The 14,744-nt window shown below is 41.3% G+C and overlaps 3 protein-coding genes across 3 annotated transcripts; all 3 read right to left on the bottom strand.

The window, feature by feature from the left end:
• Positions 1 to 2,207: 2,207 nt before the first annotated feature.
• Positions 2,208 to 4,623, bottom strand: LOC115755368 (pentatricopeptide repeat-containing protein At3g02490, mitochondrial-like). Its single transcript, XM_030694736.2, has one exon. The coding sequence runs from the start codon at positions 4,454 to 4,456 to the stop codon at positions 2,492 to 2,494; it is 1,965 nt and encodes a 654-aa protein (XP_030550596.1). The 5' UTR covers positions 4,457 to 4,623; the 3' UTR covers positions 2,208 to 2,491.
• Positions 4,624 to 6,709: 2,086 nt separating this feature from the next.
• LOC115755369 (stress-induced protein KIN2-like) lies at positions 6,710 to 7,613 on the bottom strand. The gene is made up of 4 exons (XM_030694737.2): positions 7,434 to 7,613; positions 7,238 to 7,306; positions 6,933 to 7,068; positions 6,710 to 6,829 (listed from the first exon to the last, which is right to left on the bottom strand). The coding sequence occupies exons 1-3, from the start codon at positions 7,485 to 7,487 to the stop codon at positions 6,994 to 6,996; spliced, it is 198 nt and encodes a 65-aa protein (XP_030550597.1). The 5' UTR covers positions 7,488 to 7,613; the 3' UTR covers positions 6,710 to 6,829; positions 6,933 to 6,993.
• A 1,183-nt stretch (positions 7,614 to 8,796) lies between these two features.
• On the bottom strand, positions 8,797 to 10,284 carry LOC115755358 (S-adenosylmethionine decarboxylase proenzyme). Its single transcript, XM_030694719.2, has one exon. The coding sequence runs from the start codon at positions 10,118 to 10,120 to the stop codon at positions 9,029 to 9,031; it is 1,092 nt and encodes a 363-aa protein (XP_030550579.1). The 5' UTR covers positions 10,121 to 10,284; the 3' UTR covers positions 8,797 to 9,028.
• Positions 10,285 to 14,744: the final 4,460 nt, after the last annotated feature.

Genomic DNA, 14,744 nt, shown 5'->3' with positions numbered 1-14,744 from the left:
ATTCAAGAACCCATTACCCAACAGGGAAGTGAAAAAAACCCCCCACATGCTCTTTATCATATCACCTATACGAATCCGAAGCTGACCCCTGCGCCTGATTCATCCCCTTCAATAACAGTCTGCCTGCAAATCTTTCTTTGAATTTATGATGGAGAGACGGGGAAGATGAAAACAATAGATGTGATTTACTGAAAATGAAAAGGTAGAGGAGGCCTGTTGCCGAGACCCTGTCCTCCCGCAGGGGAGGCAAAGCACCATAACCGTAATGAAAGTTCAGATCGAGTGTCAAAAGAAATGGTCGACTCTGAATCGGGATTGGTTCGAATCAAGAATGAAAGATTTTATTTAAACTAGAAAACCGTCGAGAAAGGATCCATCAACATGATGGATACTCGAAACCTTATCTATCTGGTTTGTATAAGGAGGGAACTGATTTGACTGTATGAAGCTAATCTGGATGTTTCTGATTGAAGATTGAGCATAATAGCTTTTGGAGTATTAAGCCTTCAGCTACTTCCTCTTACACTTGGAGGAAACTGCTCAAATGAAGACAAGAATTGAAGCGCTCTGTTAAGGTGCTGTGGCGATGGTAGGAAGACCTCATATTTGGTTGGATCCTTGGCAATCATTTGGCATCTTGTTGGAAGAATTCTCTCCTAGAATTGTGGAAAAGTACCCAAAAAATCTTAAATCTAATTCATTGTGCTAATTCAATCCTAAACCTTTTGTATTTATGCCAAATTTGGGCGAAAATAGCTGACATGGACACCGGTTGTCCTACACAATGTGGTTGATGCTGACGTGAACACTTTTTAATATTTTTTTATAAAATTGAATTTGTAATTTTTTTTCTTTTTCTTTTTTTTCATTTCATTACGGGCGGCGAGGGTCGCTACCCTCGCTAGATCTCGGCATGTGACGCCTCACACACGTCCTTGTTCAAGGCCATAGCAGCCTCACCGGTCATGAGCAAGGCAGCAAAGGCCCTCGCCCAAGGCCTTCATGGCCCCGCCAACTCTTGGCGAGGCGGTCCTCATCAAGGATGGCGAGGGTTGGCTAGACCGACCAAAATGCTATGAAAAAAAAAAGAGAAAGAAAGCAAAAGGACAAATTATTTTTTAAAAAAACTACTATGAAAAATATTCACGTCGATGCCAACTACCAACGTCATCAATTTTCGGCCAAAATTGACCGGATGGACTTATTTGGCACAAATGCAAAAGGTTTAGGACTAAATTGACTCAATTAAAATATTTATGACTAAATTGGCACCAATGCAATAGGTTTAATACTTTTTGGGTACTTTCCCTCTAGAATTGTATATGACTTGGACTTCCTCTTTTGTTGAGAATAGCTAATGTGACACATAAAAATGGTGTACGATCGGGGCCTGCTGCCAAATGACAGGGTTTTGTCCTCATTTGGTCTGCCTTGTGTAACTCAGTTTCCCTAATCCAAGGCTCTCTGACAAAGTGCTTTAAAAATGGCTACACCGTTCGAGCAAATTCTCAATTCATAGTGCAAGGAGTTAGTTGCGAACTAGGGCCTCGGAGTTCCATGGCATAAACTTGTCTGGTTTACTCCTATTATTAGAAAACACAGTTTCATTTTGTTGGCTGGCTACTTAAAATAGATCAAATTTCAAAGGTAGGCTTTTGAGATGGAATGTCTCTGTTGATAATAGGTGTGCGTGCTCTGTGGTGATTACTCGGAGACGAGACCATTTGTTTGCAGAATGTGGAGTAGCTAAGGAGGTGAAGCGTTTAGTGTATCAGAGATGTGTGGCTCGTGGTCGAAAAGGGAAGGCAAGTTACTTCTGTGGTCTAAAACTGCCTGGCGTGCTACCATATATCACTAGTGGCATACCAGGAATGACAAAGTTGCATGATATTAGCTCTTGTTGTCTCTAGTGGTGGCAGTTTCTCTACAGTCCAGCGTGATGTCTGCATTGGCTTGTACTGGTGTAAGGGACCGTGCTCAGCTTCAAATTTGCAATAACTGGGCTTGAAGTAATCTTGGCTGTGGTGTTCGTTGCAGCAAGGTTGGTGTATATGTTATATGGCAGATTTGATCTGCATCTTCCCGAAGTTGTTACCAACACAACTCATGCTTACATAGCAAAAAAGAATTAGGGATGAGTGCAACAGAAGTACATCAACCAAGCGTGATAAAACAGTAAAGTAAGCAGCGACAGCATCCATTTTCCAGGTTGCAAGTGTATCATCAATATAATCCATATCACCAAAAACTTCGAAATGGTGCTATATAATTAGCCAAATAAATGCAAGGAAAGAATGGCCTTACGCCTCAGGCTTCATTTGCAAGAATATCCGGTGTGCTTGCCTTTCTGAGGACATGCAATAGTGAACAAATTGAACAAAAACTCTTTTTCCAACCAAAATTCTTGGTAACAAGATATTCTACATAATCCTCGCATAGCACAACAGGGTTTTACCAAGGGGGTAATAAGTAGTACCATAGATCCACAGTGTCAACAGTGCCTTTTAGACTTTGAACAAAAGAGATCCAAGACGTCTGCATGGTTACGTATGTGTCTCGGGCACTTAGAAAGAAGCTCTTGTGCTTCATTATGCCTCCTAACCTTGAAGAAGGCTTCAAACAATTTTAGAAACACAGATGTAGATGGGAATTTTTTCGTGGTCATTGCCTTTAGAAAAGCAAGAACATCATCTTTGGTTCCTTTCCTTGATATGTGCTGGATAAAAGGATCGAGGAAAGGTGGGTATCCATGTTCCTTCATCAAACTCAAAAGTGTCAATGCATCTTCGAATCCTCCTTGAGCCAGCAATTTCTTTATCAAAAGTTTGTACGTCGTATGCCAAGGCTTCAGCTCATGGTTGGATGCACAATCTTTCAAAATTCGGCAAGCATCAAGAGCTCTGTTCTTATCGCAATATGCATTAACCAATGAATCAAGAGCTCGGCTAGCAGAAGAACCCACCTCCTTCTTAACCATCTCGTGGAAATATTCTGAAGCCTTTTCAATATCTCCTGAAACACAATGCCCTTCCATTAGCGACGTAGTGGTTGTGAAATCAGAAGTAAGCCCAGATGATTCTAGCGTATCCATAAATTTACTCGCCTCATCCTTTCTACCAGAACTACTAAGCCAGAATGCAATTTTGTTCTGGAGATTTCCACCAGGTAAGAACCCGTACTCCTGCATTACTTTCAAAACCTTGTCGGACTCCCCTAATCTTCCGACACTGGCTAAAGACTTCAAAACTGTATAAAGCATGGAGTCTGTCAGCGCATTCCCTTTCTCTGTATAGACCTTTACAACTCTAGAAAAAAGACCCATATCAAAGTCCTTGCTAACAGCTATTTTCCTCAATAGGAATGTAATTTCCTGCGGTGAAGGCTTAATGACACCCCCCATTGCAAACTCATATAAATAGACGGCGTCCTTGATCATCTTCCTCTTACAAAACCGACCCAATACCTTGACGTAAGTCTCCATTTCCATTTCATACCCGGCAACCTTCATTTCATCAACCAGCTTCCAAAATCTATCGATACAATCTTCTCTCCCTAAGACAATCGCCATGGCATTATATGTCTGCTCATTGTGCTTGAATAAACCACTTTCTTCGACCCACCGGAATAATATCAGCGCTTTCATGGGCTCGGTAGCAAGATTTTCCAGTACAATCTTAACCACATCAGTCGAAAACTTGCCATCCAACTCCCGCAATTTCTTCTCAACATCTTCACTCCAAACCTCATTCTTCACTATCCTACAAATCCTGGAGGGATTCTTCTCGAGAGAGTTATTAATCGATCCAGACGCGAAAACACCTCTCAGCTTCTCCGCATCACTCTCTCTCCCCTCTTTCTCAAACGTCTCCAACACTTTATCTCTAACGCGTCCCGACACGCCATAACCCCTTCCCTTCATAGTCTCAAACAAACCCCAGAACTCAGAGATAAATCCATTCGCACCCAGTATACCCAGCATCAAATCATACGATTTCGAGCTCAATGCCTCACTATGCCTCCCCGAAACCCAATCGAAAAACTTACGTGCAGCGCAAGGACTAGCAGAGAGACTCCATAAGACCTTCAGAACCAAGTCATGGCTCACGGTGACATTTTTCAACTCCAGCTCCTTCGCCGCAACCTCCGAGTCCTCGAATTTAGCGAAAGCATCAGCGACAACCGCGTGATCCGAGTCCTCCACTTCAACAGCCGGCTCCGACGAGAAGGGCCTGGCTACGAAGTAGTTATTGGGTCTCGCCAAGCTCGCGACTTGGGCATCAAACGGAAGTCCTGGAGGCGAGTTATGAGGAGGGTTCGTGTGGAAAAGCAGAGTCAAGTGACGAAGCGACTGGAGATTTGGATTGGAGAGCGAGGACGGGTGCGGAGAGGGTCTTGGGATGTTCGATCTTGAACAGAGGTGGGTTCGGAAGAGAAGCAAACGCCATGAATGTCTCATTTCTGTGTGATCTTCGGGATGCGATTCCTGCGAGGGTTCTTGGAATGGAGGAGGAGGAGGAGCAGCGGTCGACAACGATCGACGATGAAGATGGATGGTAACGTTTAGGGTTTTAGCGGGGCATTAACACTAACCACTTAAAACCGTGGATTCGAGATTGGGAGTTCGAATCCCAATGGCTGCAATTGTATAGGAGGACCAAGCAAACGCAGACCTGCGTTCAACAATTCGGGTGTGGTTGTTTCTTGTTTGAGTGAAAATGTTTCACGAAAAATGATTTTTCATACTTTCATTCATTTGGTTTCTTGAAAACCACTTAATGAACGAAAAATATTTTTTCAGTCAATGAAAAGTTTATACACAAAATTAGAAAAGTAAATTTCTAAATCTAAAAAGATGAAAATGCTCGAATTTGTTAATGTTATATATTATATATTTTATTTCATATTCTTTTTTTATTTAGATTATTTTTATTTTCTTTTATTTTTCTTTTCTTGTCGTTTCTTTTCATTTTTTCTTTTTTCTTCTACCGCTATCAATCGTCGGGCCTCAACGGTGGCACGTCGGACGGCGAGCCGATGGCCGGCGGCGGCTAGTCATGGTGGAGGAGACAGAGGAAGAAAGAAGAAAGAAAAGAATAAAATAAATAAAAACATATAGAAATAATAATTCAAATTTTGATTTTTTTCCTCAAATAAACTTACGAAATTGAAATCATTTTCTAAATAAGATCCAAATATCAAAAAATATTTTTGGTCACATTATTACTAAACAAAGGAAAACTAACCATTTTCCCGAAAATTTATTTCTTAGAAAGTATTTTCCTTTAACATGAAACTTTTCGTTAAACAGACACACTTTAAGACTTCATTAATTTTATGAAAAATAAATTATGTAGAAAATATTTTATTTATCCATTGTAATTATGTCTAGATTTCCATTTATATTTTTAAGTTTAATAAAAGAAAAGAATAACTAAAAAGAAAAAAAAACAACGAAAAACTAAAAAAGGAAAACAAAAATTGCATGAATGGGGCGAGAGATAGTGACGCCATTCCGACGGCCACTATCAAGCTGTCGCCGCCCGCATTGTTGCTTCGGCGACTCATTCCTATGCCATCGCCACCATCGCAACTGGCTCAACTAGCCAAAACAACCATCACAAGCAATTACCTGATGACTTACCTAACTTGATATTCACAAAATAAAGAATGAATTGTGGGATTTTACGTGGTTCGATCGTGGTAAGTTACGTTGACGGAGAAAGTAGTAAATGATTCCATATAATAGAGAATACAATAACACTCTAGCCACTCGAGCACCCTCATCAGTATTTTTCAACTGTGAATTATACTCAGTAAGTCACACAATGTTTATTCATACAACTTCTCACGAAATAATATCTCAATTTTACAAAAGAAACTATACACCCGGCACAAAAGGCTGTGAAATGAATCCTCTCGCACGGAATTAATCTCCCCGCTAGAGAATTCTTCAAATTGGTATGGGAAATCAATTATTTCCAATTTTAGCTGGCATCACACACTCCCAAAAATATTAGGAAAGTTAAGTCTCCTAATCAGACTTGCTTTTCGACCAAAAAAAAAAAAATCAAGACTTGCTAGCAACTTCATTTTAAGTTGAAAGCATTTTCCAAAGCTCTTCCAAGTAATTTGACTTCAAATTCTTCCAAAATAAAGAAATAAAGAAGAATAGAAGAGAAGTTACGTCACTTAATTTTCAAATGCTTTTGGGGAAATTTTGGAGGTTGTCTACTTATAATACATTTATGGTTTATGTTTAAAGTACACAGAGAAGAAATACATAAGCATGAAATTGCCTCCTTTTAAAAAGTATGTTATTCTCACTCGGGGCTTTACAGAACGGAAAAAATAAAACGAAATTTCTCTCCGGGGTCTATCCGTCGTGCTTTTCTTTGGTATAGTTTTTGTTTGTAAAAGTTATTGCTCTTTGGAACCCTCGTCCGATCATTTGCAGATGCGATGCCAGCATTGCATTTGGCAATTAACAATTTCGAGAGAATTCCAAATAAGGAATTGGGGGTGAGGCCATTTTCTTTAAAATGGAAGTTGTTTCTAGTAAAAGAGCCTGAAGCGCCCAAATCGGTCTCAAATTAAGAGGTTGAAGTGAACAAGTCGGTCTCGAACATTATGTCGAACTTTTTGATTGTTTGGAGTTTTCCCTAATAATTCTAGGAATGATCTTTAAGATTGGCTTGTAAAGAGAGAGAGAGAGAGAGAGAACACAACATTCTCAAAAGGCAAACTACGTCCTGAGACTTTTATGAAGCGAGATGAGTAAACTCGCCAAACACACACAGTTTGCCCTCTTCACTCAACCAAGAAACAAAGAGAACCAACTAACGAAAGAGCAAAATAAGCCCCCGACAGAACAACACTGTCGGACAATAAGCCACCTCAAAAGTAAGAAGGAAAAAAAAAACAAACACGCCAATAAAAGAGGAAGCCAAAACATAATCAGAACTTAATTATTCATTCATTCCCTAACGGAGCTCTTCAATTGTTCATCCCCGTGGCATTCTTCACCGCTTCAGCAGCACCCTGTGCCTTGGCCTTCATCTGCTGACCGGCCTGCGCAGAGAGACACGCCGAGATCAGGACCCGGGATCGCCCCGGATTACACGGCACTCCCTCGATCCCTCGACACATCGAACCATGAACCGTCCGTGCGCAATTCGATCGTTCATAACGAAAACAGGAAAGAAAAAAAAAAGAAAATTATTAGATGAACGGAAGGAACCTCTTGCATGGAATCCCTTGCGGATTGAGCAGTGCTGGCGGCCTTGTCCATCATCTGGCTGGTCTTTTCCTGAATCATCATCACATACAAGAAGGGACAAAACACATTTTAGAAGTTTGCAGCACACCAGAACTGAAAGTATTGACTGAGAGTAAATTTATCGAAGAGGTAAATCGATCCGAGGGAAAAGATGGACCTGGGCTTGGCCCTTGGCCTGCCCGGCGCTGAAGCCCATCTTAGAGTTGTCCATTTTCCTCTTTGTTGCTTGCTCTTGAAATCGCCACACACGCCAAGATGCAAGAAGTTTTAGCTCCTTTGTTCACACAGTCGCTCCTCTCGGAATCGAACAGGGTTCTTGTTTGATGAATCGTTGTGTCGATGGCGTGAGGATCTTATAGTCGCTCCGACCCCTCTGCTCGCTCGACACGTGCGAGGCCACGTGGCGAGACGGGGATGGGCGATCCGGCGGGGCTTTGGGACCCAAAATTGTAGCCATTTGACGAGGGGATTTGGATTTGGAGTTTGAGGAAAGCAAGAGAGGCGGTTTGTTTGTTAGGGTCGTCCCATCTGATTTATCTCTTCGGCGTCCACGTAATGAGAAAGTCCCAACTCCATTCCCTTTTTCTGTTTTGGAGAACAAGAGAGCGCGCTAGAGACTCGGAACATCCAAATTCAGTGTTTGTTCACAAGTAATCTTTCCTTGTTTTTTTTTTTTTTGACGATGTAGTCACAAAACTCCCAATAGAAATAATCCGATTTGGTAGGTATTTACGCCCTCTATTTAGTGCTTTTTCATTTTAAATTACTGTGGTGTATTCAAACAGTGAATTTTATTAACGGGTATAGTTTAACAAATTCCAAGGTTACCCACTCTGAGGAGAGAGAGAGAGAGAGAGAGATATTTACGGCCTTTGGAAGCATCAAATGTTAGTAGACTCGGGTGACTGGATGGAGATGATCTTTAAATTGGTACATGTTAGCATAATTAGTGACGAGGTTATTTGTTCGAACCTAAGTTTTTTTCCGTGTGTGTGACAGTTTCCAATAGTTTATATCTTAAGGGCATGTTCGTTTTGGATTAACAAAAGTAAGCAGGAGCAGTTATATATTCCTGTCAATATTCAAACTATTAATCCGGATTTCATTAAACAAAGTGAAAATGAAGTATATGCGAATGTACGTGCCAACAGTTGCATAGTATGAAACTTTCGAGTGATTTGGAATTACAAAAACTTGGGCATCGTGAGATTTAGGTAAGGTAAGATCAAGTAAATTAACAAATCCAATTTGAATTACACCAAGTATGTCAAGTTTTCGGCAGAAACGATGCGTGTATTGGGGGCTTAATCTCCATACTTTGGTAGTTATCTCAGTGAAGTCTTGAATTCTCGATAGCTTGGAAGTATCTACGAAACTAACTGCTATGCGTTGCACATAAAGCTGTAGCTCTTCTACGTCGTGATAAAACTCAGTCCAGTAATAAGTCGTCGGTCAGCACTGAAGTTTCGCTCAAAGAAAGAAAGCCACAACCGACGAAGAGGACGAAGATCACGCAAGAATTCGATGAAGGAAACATAGAATGGTTTTTCCAATAAACAGCAGCAACACATCCACACCGTGACACTGACGACTCTGCCACAGTCGCCACGCCATGGTGGACTGCGAGACCCAACTAATACGACTCCAGATGACAAAACGAACAAGAAATGAAACAACCCGACAGTCTCGAGCTCAATGTTGCTCGAACAAACATCAAACCCCAGAGTACTTTTATTCATTCATACTACTCTATTAGACTATTTTCTCTTCCACTTCCTCATCTTTCTCGTCCTCGCTCCAACAGCACTTCAGGATGGACCTCGGAGATCCGCAGCTTCCTGCTCTGGCGAAGCTTGTGTACATGATAGAACCACCTTTTCCAAGCACCTCGCAACTCGTTTCTCCAGCACTATACCCCTTCGGGTCAAGAGGGAACCTCGACACCAGATCCTCATCAGCTGAATCGTAATGGAGAGCCGCAGAGAACTCAGCCGGCTCGAAGCAGACCAAAACCCTCTGGATAAGCTGCGACAGATTCACAGCCTTGAAATCATAGCCAACAGCCTCGAAACTGGCATAACTGAAGCCATCTTCTGGTGTGACATGGATGGTAGAAATTGCACCCCCTTCAATTGCATTCATGGAGTACCCACAGGGATCAAACTCAAAATCGCAGATATCAGACTCGGGAAGGATCTTCCGAATGCCAGACTCCTCGGTCATAGCTGCAGCAGAAGGTGAGTTCTCCTTGAAGAAGACAGATGCCCTTTTCTTGTCGAGACCAGTCATGGACATTTCCAGAGTGAAAACTGAATGCAGGAGGCTCGTCTTCTCAGCAGAAGCAGAGTAAACATGCCATTTCTGAGCCTTTTCTGAACTGCCCATCAAATACGCCTTGCTGCCAGCACCAAGGTTACCAAAGTAGCTATCAAGGACAGCTACTTCCTCCGAGAAGTTCCTATGAGGGAAATGCTGGGCACCGGGGAAGATAAAGCTCCCACGAGTGTACCTCACAGACTTGACAGAAAGGGACAGGGAATCAGCCAATTTGAGGATGGCTGGAATGGAAAGAAGTAATTTCGTTGTCCCGCAAGTCTTGATGATGAGTTTGTAAGGGTACACAAAGAGGCTAGACTCCGAAAGCACATAAGAGTCAACCAATTCATTTGACAGCGAAGAAACAATGGTGCACTCAGCTGGTTTCAGAAACTCATCCAACTGGGATTTGGACAATGAACGAAGACCCATTCCTTCAGGGTCAGCAAAGATTCCAGGCTCATAGAATGTCAACTCGAGCCTCTTTTCATAACCTTCAAATCCGATGGCGGAAACTGACAGTGCCATCACGTCTTCCCGAAAGCAAGTCAAGTACCAGCAATTGAGAACGAGTCGCGAGAGAGAACGAGAGGATGAGAGAAGTTGAAAGGAACTAGAGAGAGCAGAACTACAGCTATTATGACTTGAAGAAGATTGCAGAAACTAAAGGAATAACGCTTGGAGAATCTCAGGATGGCTTGCGCACGCACTGCAAAATGAAAAGGCAGATGTCAGACAAGCATTTTGGCTTAAAAAGCCCCAAATTCAAAGGAAAACAATCTAAAAAAGAAATGATCAAGGAACATTGTGACATACGTTGGAGTAAGCAGCTGATCTGAACTTCTTGATGCCACCGTGTGGGCGAACGTCTTCAATGCTGTAACCAAGGGGAGCTTCGTAGAATAAGGATTTACTACTGCTAGACTTCTTCTTCCCACCTTTAGACTCCATTAGTTCATTCAGTTTTCCTGCTCAAACAATCAGATGAGCATATCAGTACTTGTTAGACACCAAAAGTTCAGAAAAGAAACAACCGTAAGCATCTTCCAATGAACCAAATAAACAAAGCAATGCAGAGCTCCAAAAACACACAGTTTTGACATTCATCAACATGCACATATAAATTAATGGTCAAATTTGCTGTGCAAGGAAAGATACAGTCTGCAATGAAAGAGACGAATCTACAATCAAAATTAAATCAAAAAGGCAATTTTACAAAAGAAGCACAATCATACGAGCCCATCATCAACCTAAGGAAGCAGAAGTCTCAAAACGAATAACGTAGATTACGGAGTGAGCATGCAACAGGTTTCACAATCTTAAGAGATCAGTGATGAACCTAAACCTAAATGGGCTCGACCATCGAGCAAGGTTCAAATTGTACAACCAGGCGAGGAGCCAAGTAGCGAGATGACAAATCAAATTAAGAACAGAAAGCCCTAGAACGCAGAAAGGACAACCTTCAATTCATTAGGCAACAATAAAAAAATCTCTCGAGACAAGCAGGATCCGAGAGTAAATCGGAAATATCTGATTATCAGATTCACAATCAAGCTGGGCCAAAAGAAATTGTACTTCGAAGGACAAAACTGAAAACTGCGCAAAACATCCATTAACAAAATAAAAAACTCGTTTTTTTTTTTCCAATTCGTGATACAGAGGAAACGGAAACAACAAAAAAATTCCCATCAAAACAACATAACAGAGAGAAGATTCTCTGCCTATGCAGAAGATCCAAGCGCAAAATCCACAGAGAGAAGATTGTCTGCCTATCGCCATGCGAAACATCGAAAAACCCACGGAAAATCAAAGGCACATCGATACGTTTCGCCAGAAGGCGAACAGCGCGGAACCGGAACCAACAAGAGAGCAAAACTCAGCCATCAACCAAAGAGGGACATCGAACAAAAGAGATCACGACGACAAAAACTTACAGATCTGAATCGAAGCTCGCGTGCAGGACGCGTGAGAGAGGGCCTAGGATTGATTTGATCGGAGATCCCCTTGATTCGGCGGCGGCGGCGGCGGCGGGCGGCGAAACCCTAGGAACTTCTGGGAGAGAGCGGCGAACGAGAGAGGGGTTTGTTGCAAATCCGACGGGGTGTTACGTGATTTGTATTCGCGAGGCTGGAGAGGAGGGGGAGGGGGTGCTTTATATAGGGGGTTGCGTCCTCGGCTGCCTCCGCGTTCGCGTGTAATCAGGAAGGGCCGCATCTCGGAATAATTTATTGCTTTTTTTTTTCCCCCCTATTTCCGTATTTTGTCGATTTGCAAATTACTTCCTTACCCCTGGTCACAATTGATTTCCGTTTCTGGATTTTCTCCGTCTCATTCTCATTCTCCTTCTCCCCCGTTTTGCCCAAGGGGTGTCGTGCAGTGAATTGACCGTACTGCCCTTCTCATCCGATTGACGACGTGTGTACTGCTGAAAATCCATCCACCCACCCGCGAAGTTAGATGGCTTCAAGATCGACACGATCTGTATCTTTCCACAAAGCACGCGGGCGATTGATCGGATCCTTGGCCGATCTCACTAGGAACGTTTACGCACGTTCGATTCGGAACATTTGAGAAACTTTTAGAATTTTTTTTTTTTTTAGTATCGCTCGACGTGTCGTGAATTTTACTATTTTTCTTCGATACTCCGTAATTGGGCTAGACGTAAATTCACGTCATATTTTTAGACGAAACTAAAAAACCTCTGCCTAAAAATGGGGTAACCTCTCCTCCTCCAAAACTTTTTCATACCAAAAATAAAAAATAAAAAATAAAAAAAATCTTTTCAGAAGAACGTTTTGTTTTTTTTTTTTTTCTTTACGCGTAAGAGATAATTCATCTCCGTAATTATTTAGTTACTTACCTTATTTCAGCTCGACATGCATACATGACAATATTTCTCGAAAATATGCATATATATATATATATATAGGTTTATAATTTTATATGAAGTAAGGTGAAAAATGGCCGGACAAAGCATATAGAGGGAAAGGGCAAATTGTTGACGTAACTTTAAGTACTTTAAATTTTTTTTTTTTTGTAAAGTTTTATTTTTCATCTTTTTTTGGTGTCCATACATCCAAAAAGGACTTCAATAATCGAGCTGACATTTTTTTTTTCATTTTTTTTATGTCAGCATCGATTGGGACAAGAGAAAGGCATCTCGATATTCTCAAACAAAAAAACAACCGCCGAACATGACCCCGATCGATTCATGTCGTGCAACGTCCACGATGCTAAGCGGACGAGATCGGTCCATCAAATTGACGTCTGGGGGATCAATTTCCTAAATATAGCCCCGAATCCGAACTTACCCAAAATAAATCAGAAAAAAGGAAGGGGGGGAAACGAAGAGGAAATTTGCTAAGAAAGTCATGGAATCCGGTGCGCTTTGACGTGCAAAGGGAATAGCGTCGTGGAATCAAACACTTGGGGGGCATAATTTTTTGTTGATGCTGATAAGATGCTTTGCTGGCTCCTTTTTTTTTTTTTTTTTATAACCAAAATTTTTCACGTGTAATGAATTATTCTTCGGGTGGTGGGGGTATAAACGTCAATGCCACCGGTTAAGTCCCCCAAGATGTTGCCGGAAAAATTCGAACATAGAACCTCATCAGCTTAATTGTCTTAAGGCCCAGGGATCTCACCAACTCGCCTAACACCTCATTCGCCGCTAGTTCCTTTTTTTATATCACGTAATTTAAGAAAAATACGAAAGGCTAAAAAAATATCGTATTTACACTTTTACCTTTAATTCGAGCTAGGCAAGTCACGTTCGTACGTACAAGTTTACATTCGTAACGAATCTCTTTATGAAATTTTTATCAGAAAAGGGCAAGTGATATCTATTTTTTGAAACGAACGCCGATAAAACTTACCGTGCGATGGGTTACAACTTACATCTCCAGGTAATATATATATGAAGCAATGCATGTAAACTTTACATATGTATATACACATGCGTAGAAAGACGGATCATGTGACTAGTTACCTACTTCGATATACGGTTGGAATTAGAGGTTGTTATGTAGCTGCAGAAAACGACAAGTCGGATCGCCAAACTTCGGAGCTAATAATATTTATATGAAAATATATTATGAAAAGAAAATTTGAGGCCGACATTTTTTCCCCAAAAAGGAATTTTTTTTAAAAAAAAGAAAAAAACAGAGGGAAAAAGATAAAAGATGCCAAATGTGAGATTGAGAAGGAGCCCACGGCCCACCACCGTGGACTGGAGTGGGGCCCGCGTGAGCTGGGGGCGGGGTTCCTTTCTTTGGTCTCTTTTCTTTCGTTCTCTCTCCCACGGCGGCTTTTGGGGGCCCCACGACCGCTCCTTTTCCTCCGTCCGTTTCCGTCAGATTTCGCAGCCTTTTTTTTTTTTTTTGCCCACCACTTTTGTCTTTGTACTGCTTTGCTTTATAGCCAAAAACTACTAGTGTTTAATCATTAACGTTAATCTCGACGGTCTGCCAATCTTCGACGAAAACGACGCCCGGCATGCGCCCGCCACAGTCCCCACTCCGAGTCTCCGACCAAAGGTCCAGCAAAGACCCCGTAGAGATAATCGAAAAGTCGATTAGTTCGGCATCCAGATTCGTGTTGAGCCAATCAGTGTACTCGAAACACTTTTACCGGTACACTCGGATGATTAGTAAGGCTGTCAAATGGATGGATCGGTCGAATTTGAGCTTAGTTCGAAAACGATCCAATCTAAATTGACTATTTAGCGACTTCATGATCCGTACCCGACGCATAAGAGCATGACTCATTTACAAAAATATTTTCATATTTAATCAAATTTGTGAAAATTTGTATCCACCAAGTTAATTCACTTTGAGCTTTTCATGTGTTGTCCGGAGAAAATAGCTATTTCGACTATAAGATGCTAAAGAGTTGGCTTTCATTGTTTGAATAGGATTTTTCAGTTTTTTTGTTAATGACAAATAAGATAAAGTTAAAACTCGGTAGTATATTTATAAATCACAAGAACGAACGTGGATGAATTGAAATTTCAGTTAAATGGAATGTAAAAATAGAAGAGGATGATTAATGTTGACCATGGATTGCAATGACAAGAACTAAGCTTAGATTATTACATAAGATTGAACAACGACAAATATGACCGAGGAAAGATATACTTCAATAACTAAGAGTC

Source organism: Rhodamnia argentea, chromosome 8 (assembly GCF_020921035.1).
Source record: "Rhodamnia argentea isolate NSW1041297 chromosome 8, ASM2092103v1, whole genome shotgun sequence".
Taxonomy (NCBI): Eukaryota; Viridiplantae; Streptophyta; class Magnoliopsida; order Myrtales; family Myrtaceae; genus Rhodamnia; species Rhodamnia argentea.
The sequence above is the reverse complement of the archived record's forward strand: the minus strand, read 5'-3'. Positions and strand labels throughout refer to the sequence as shown.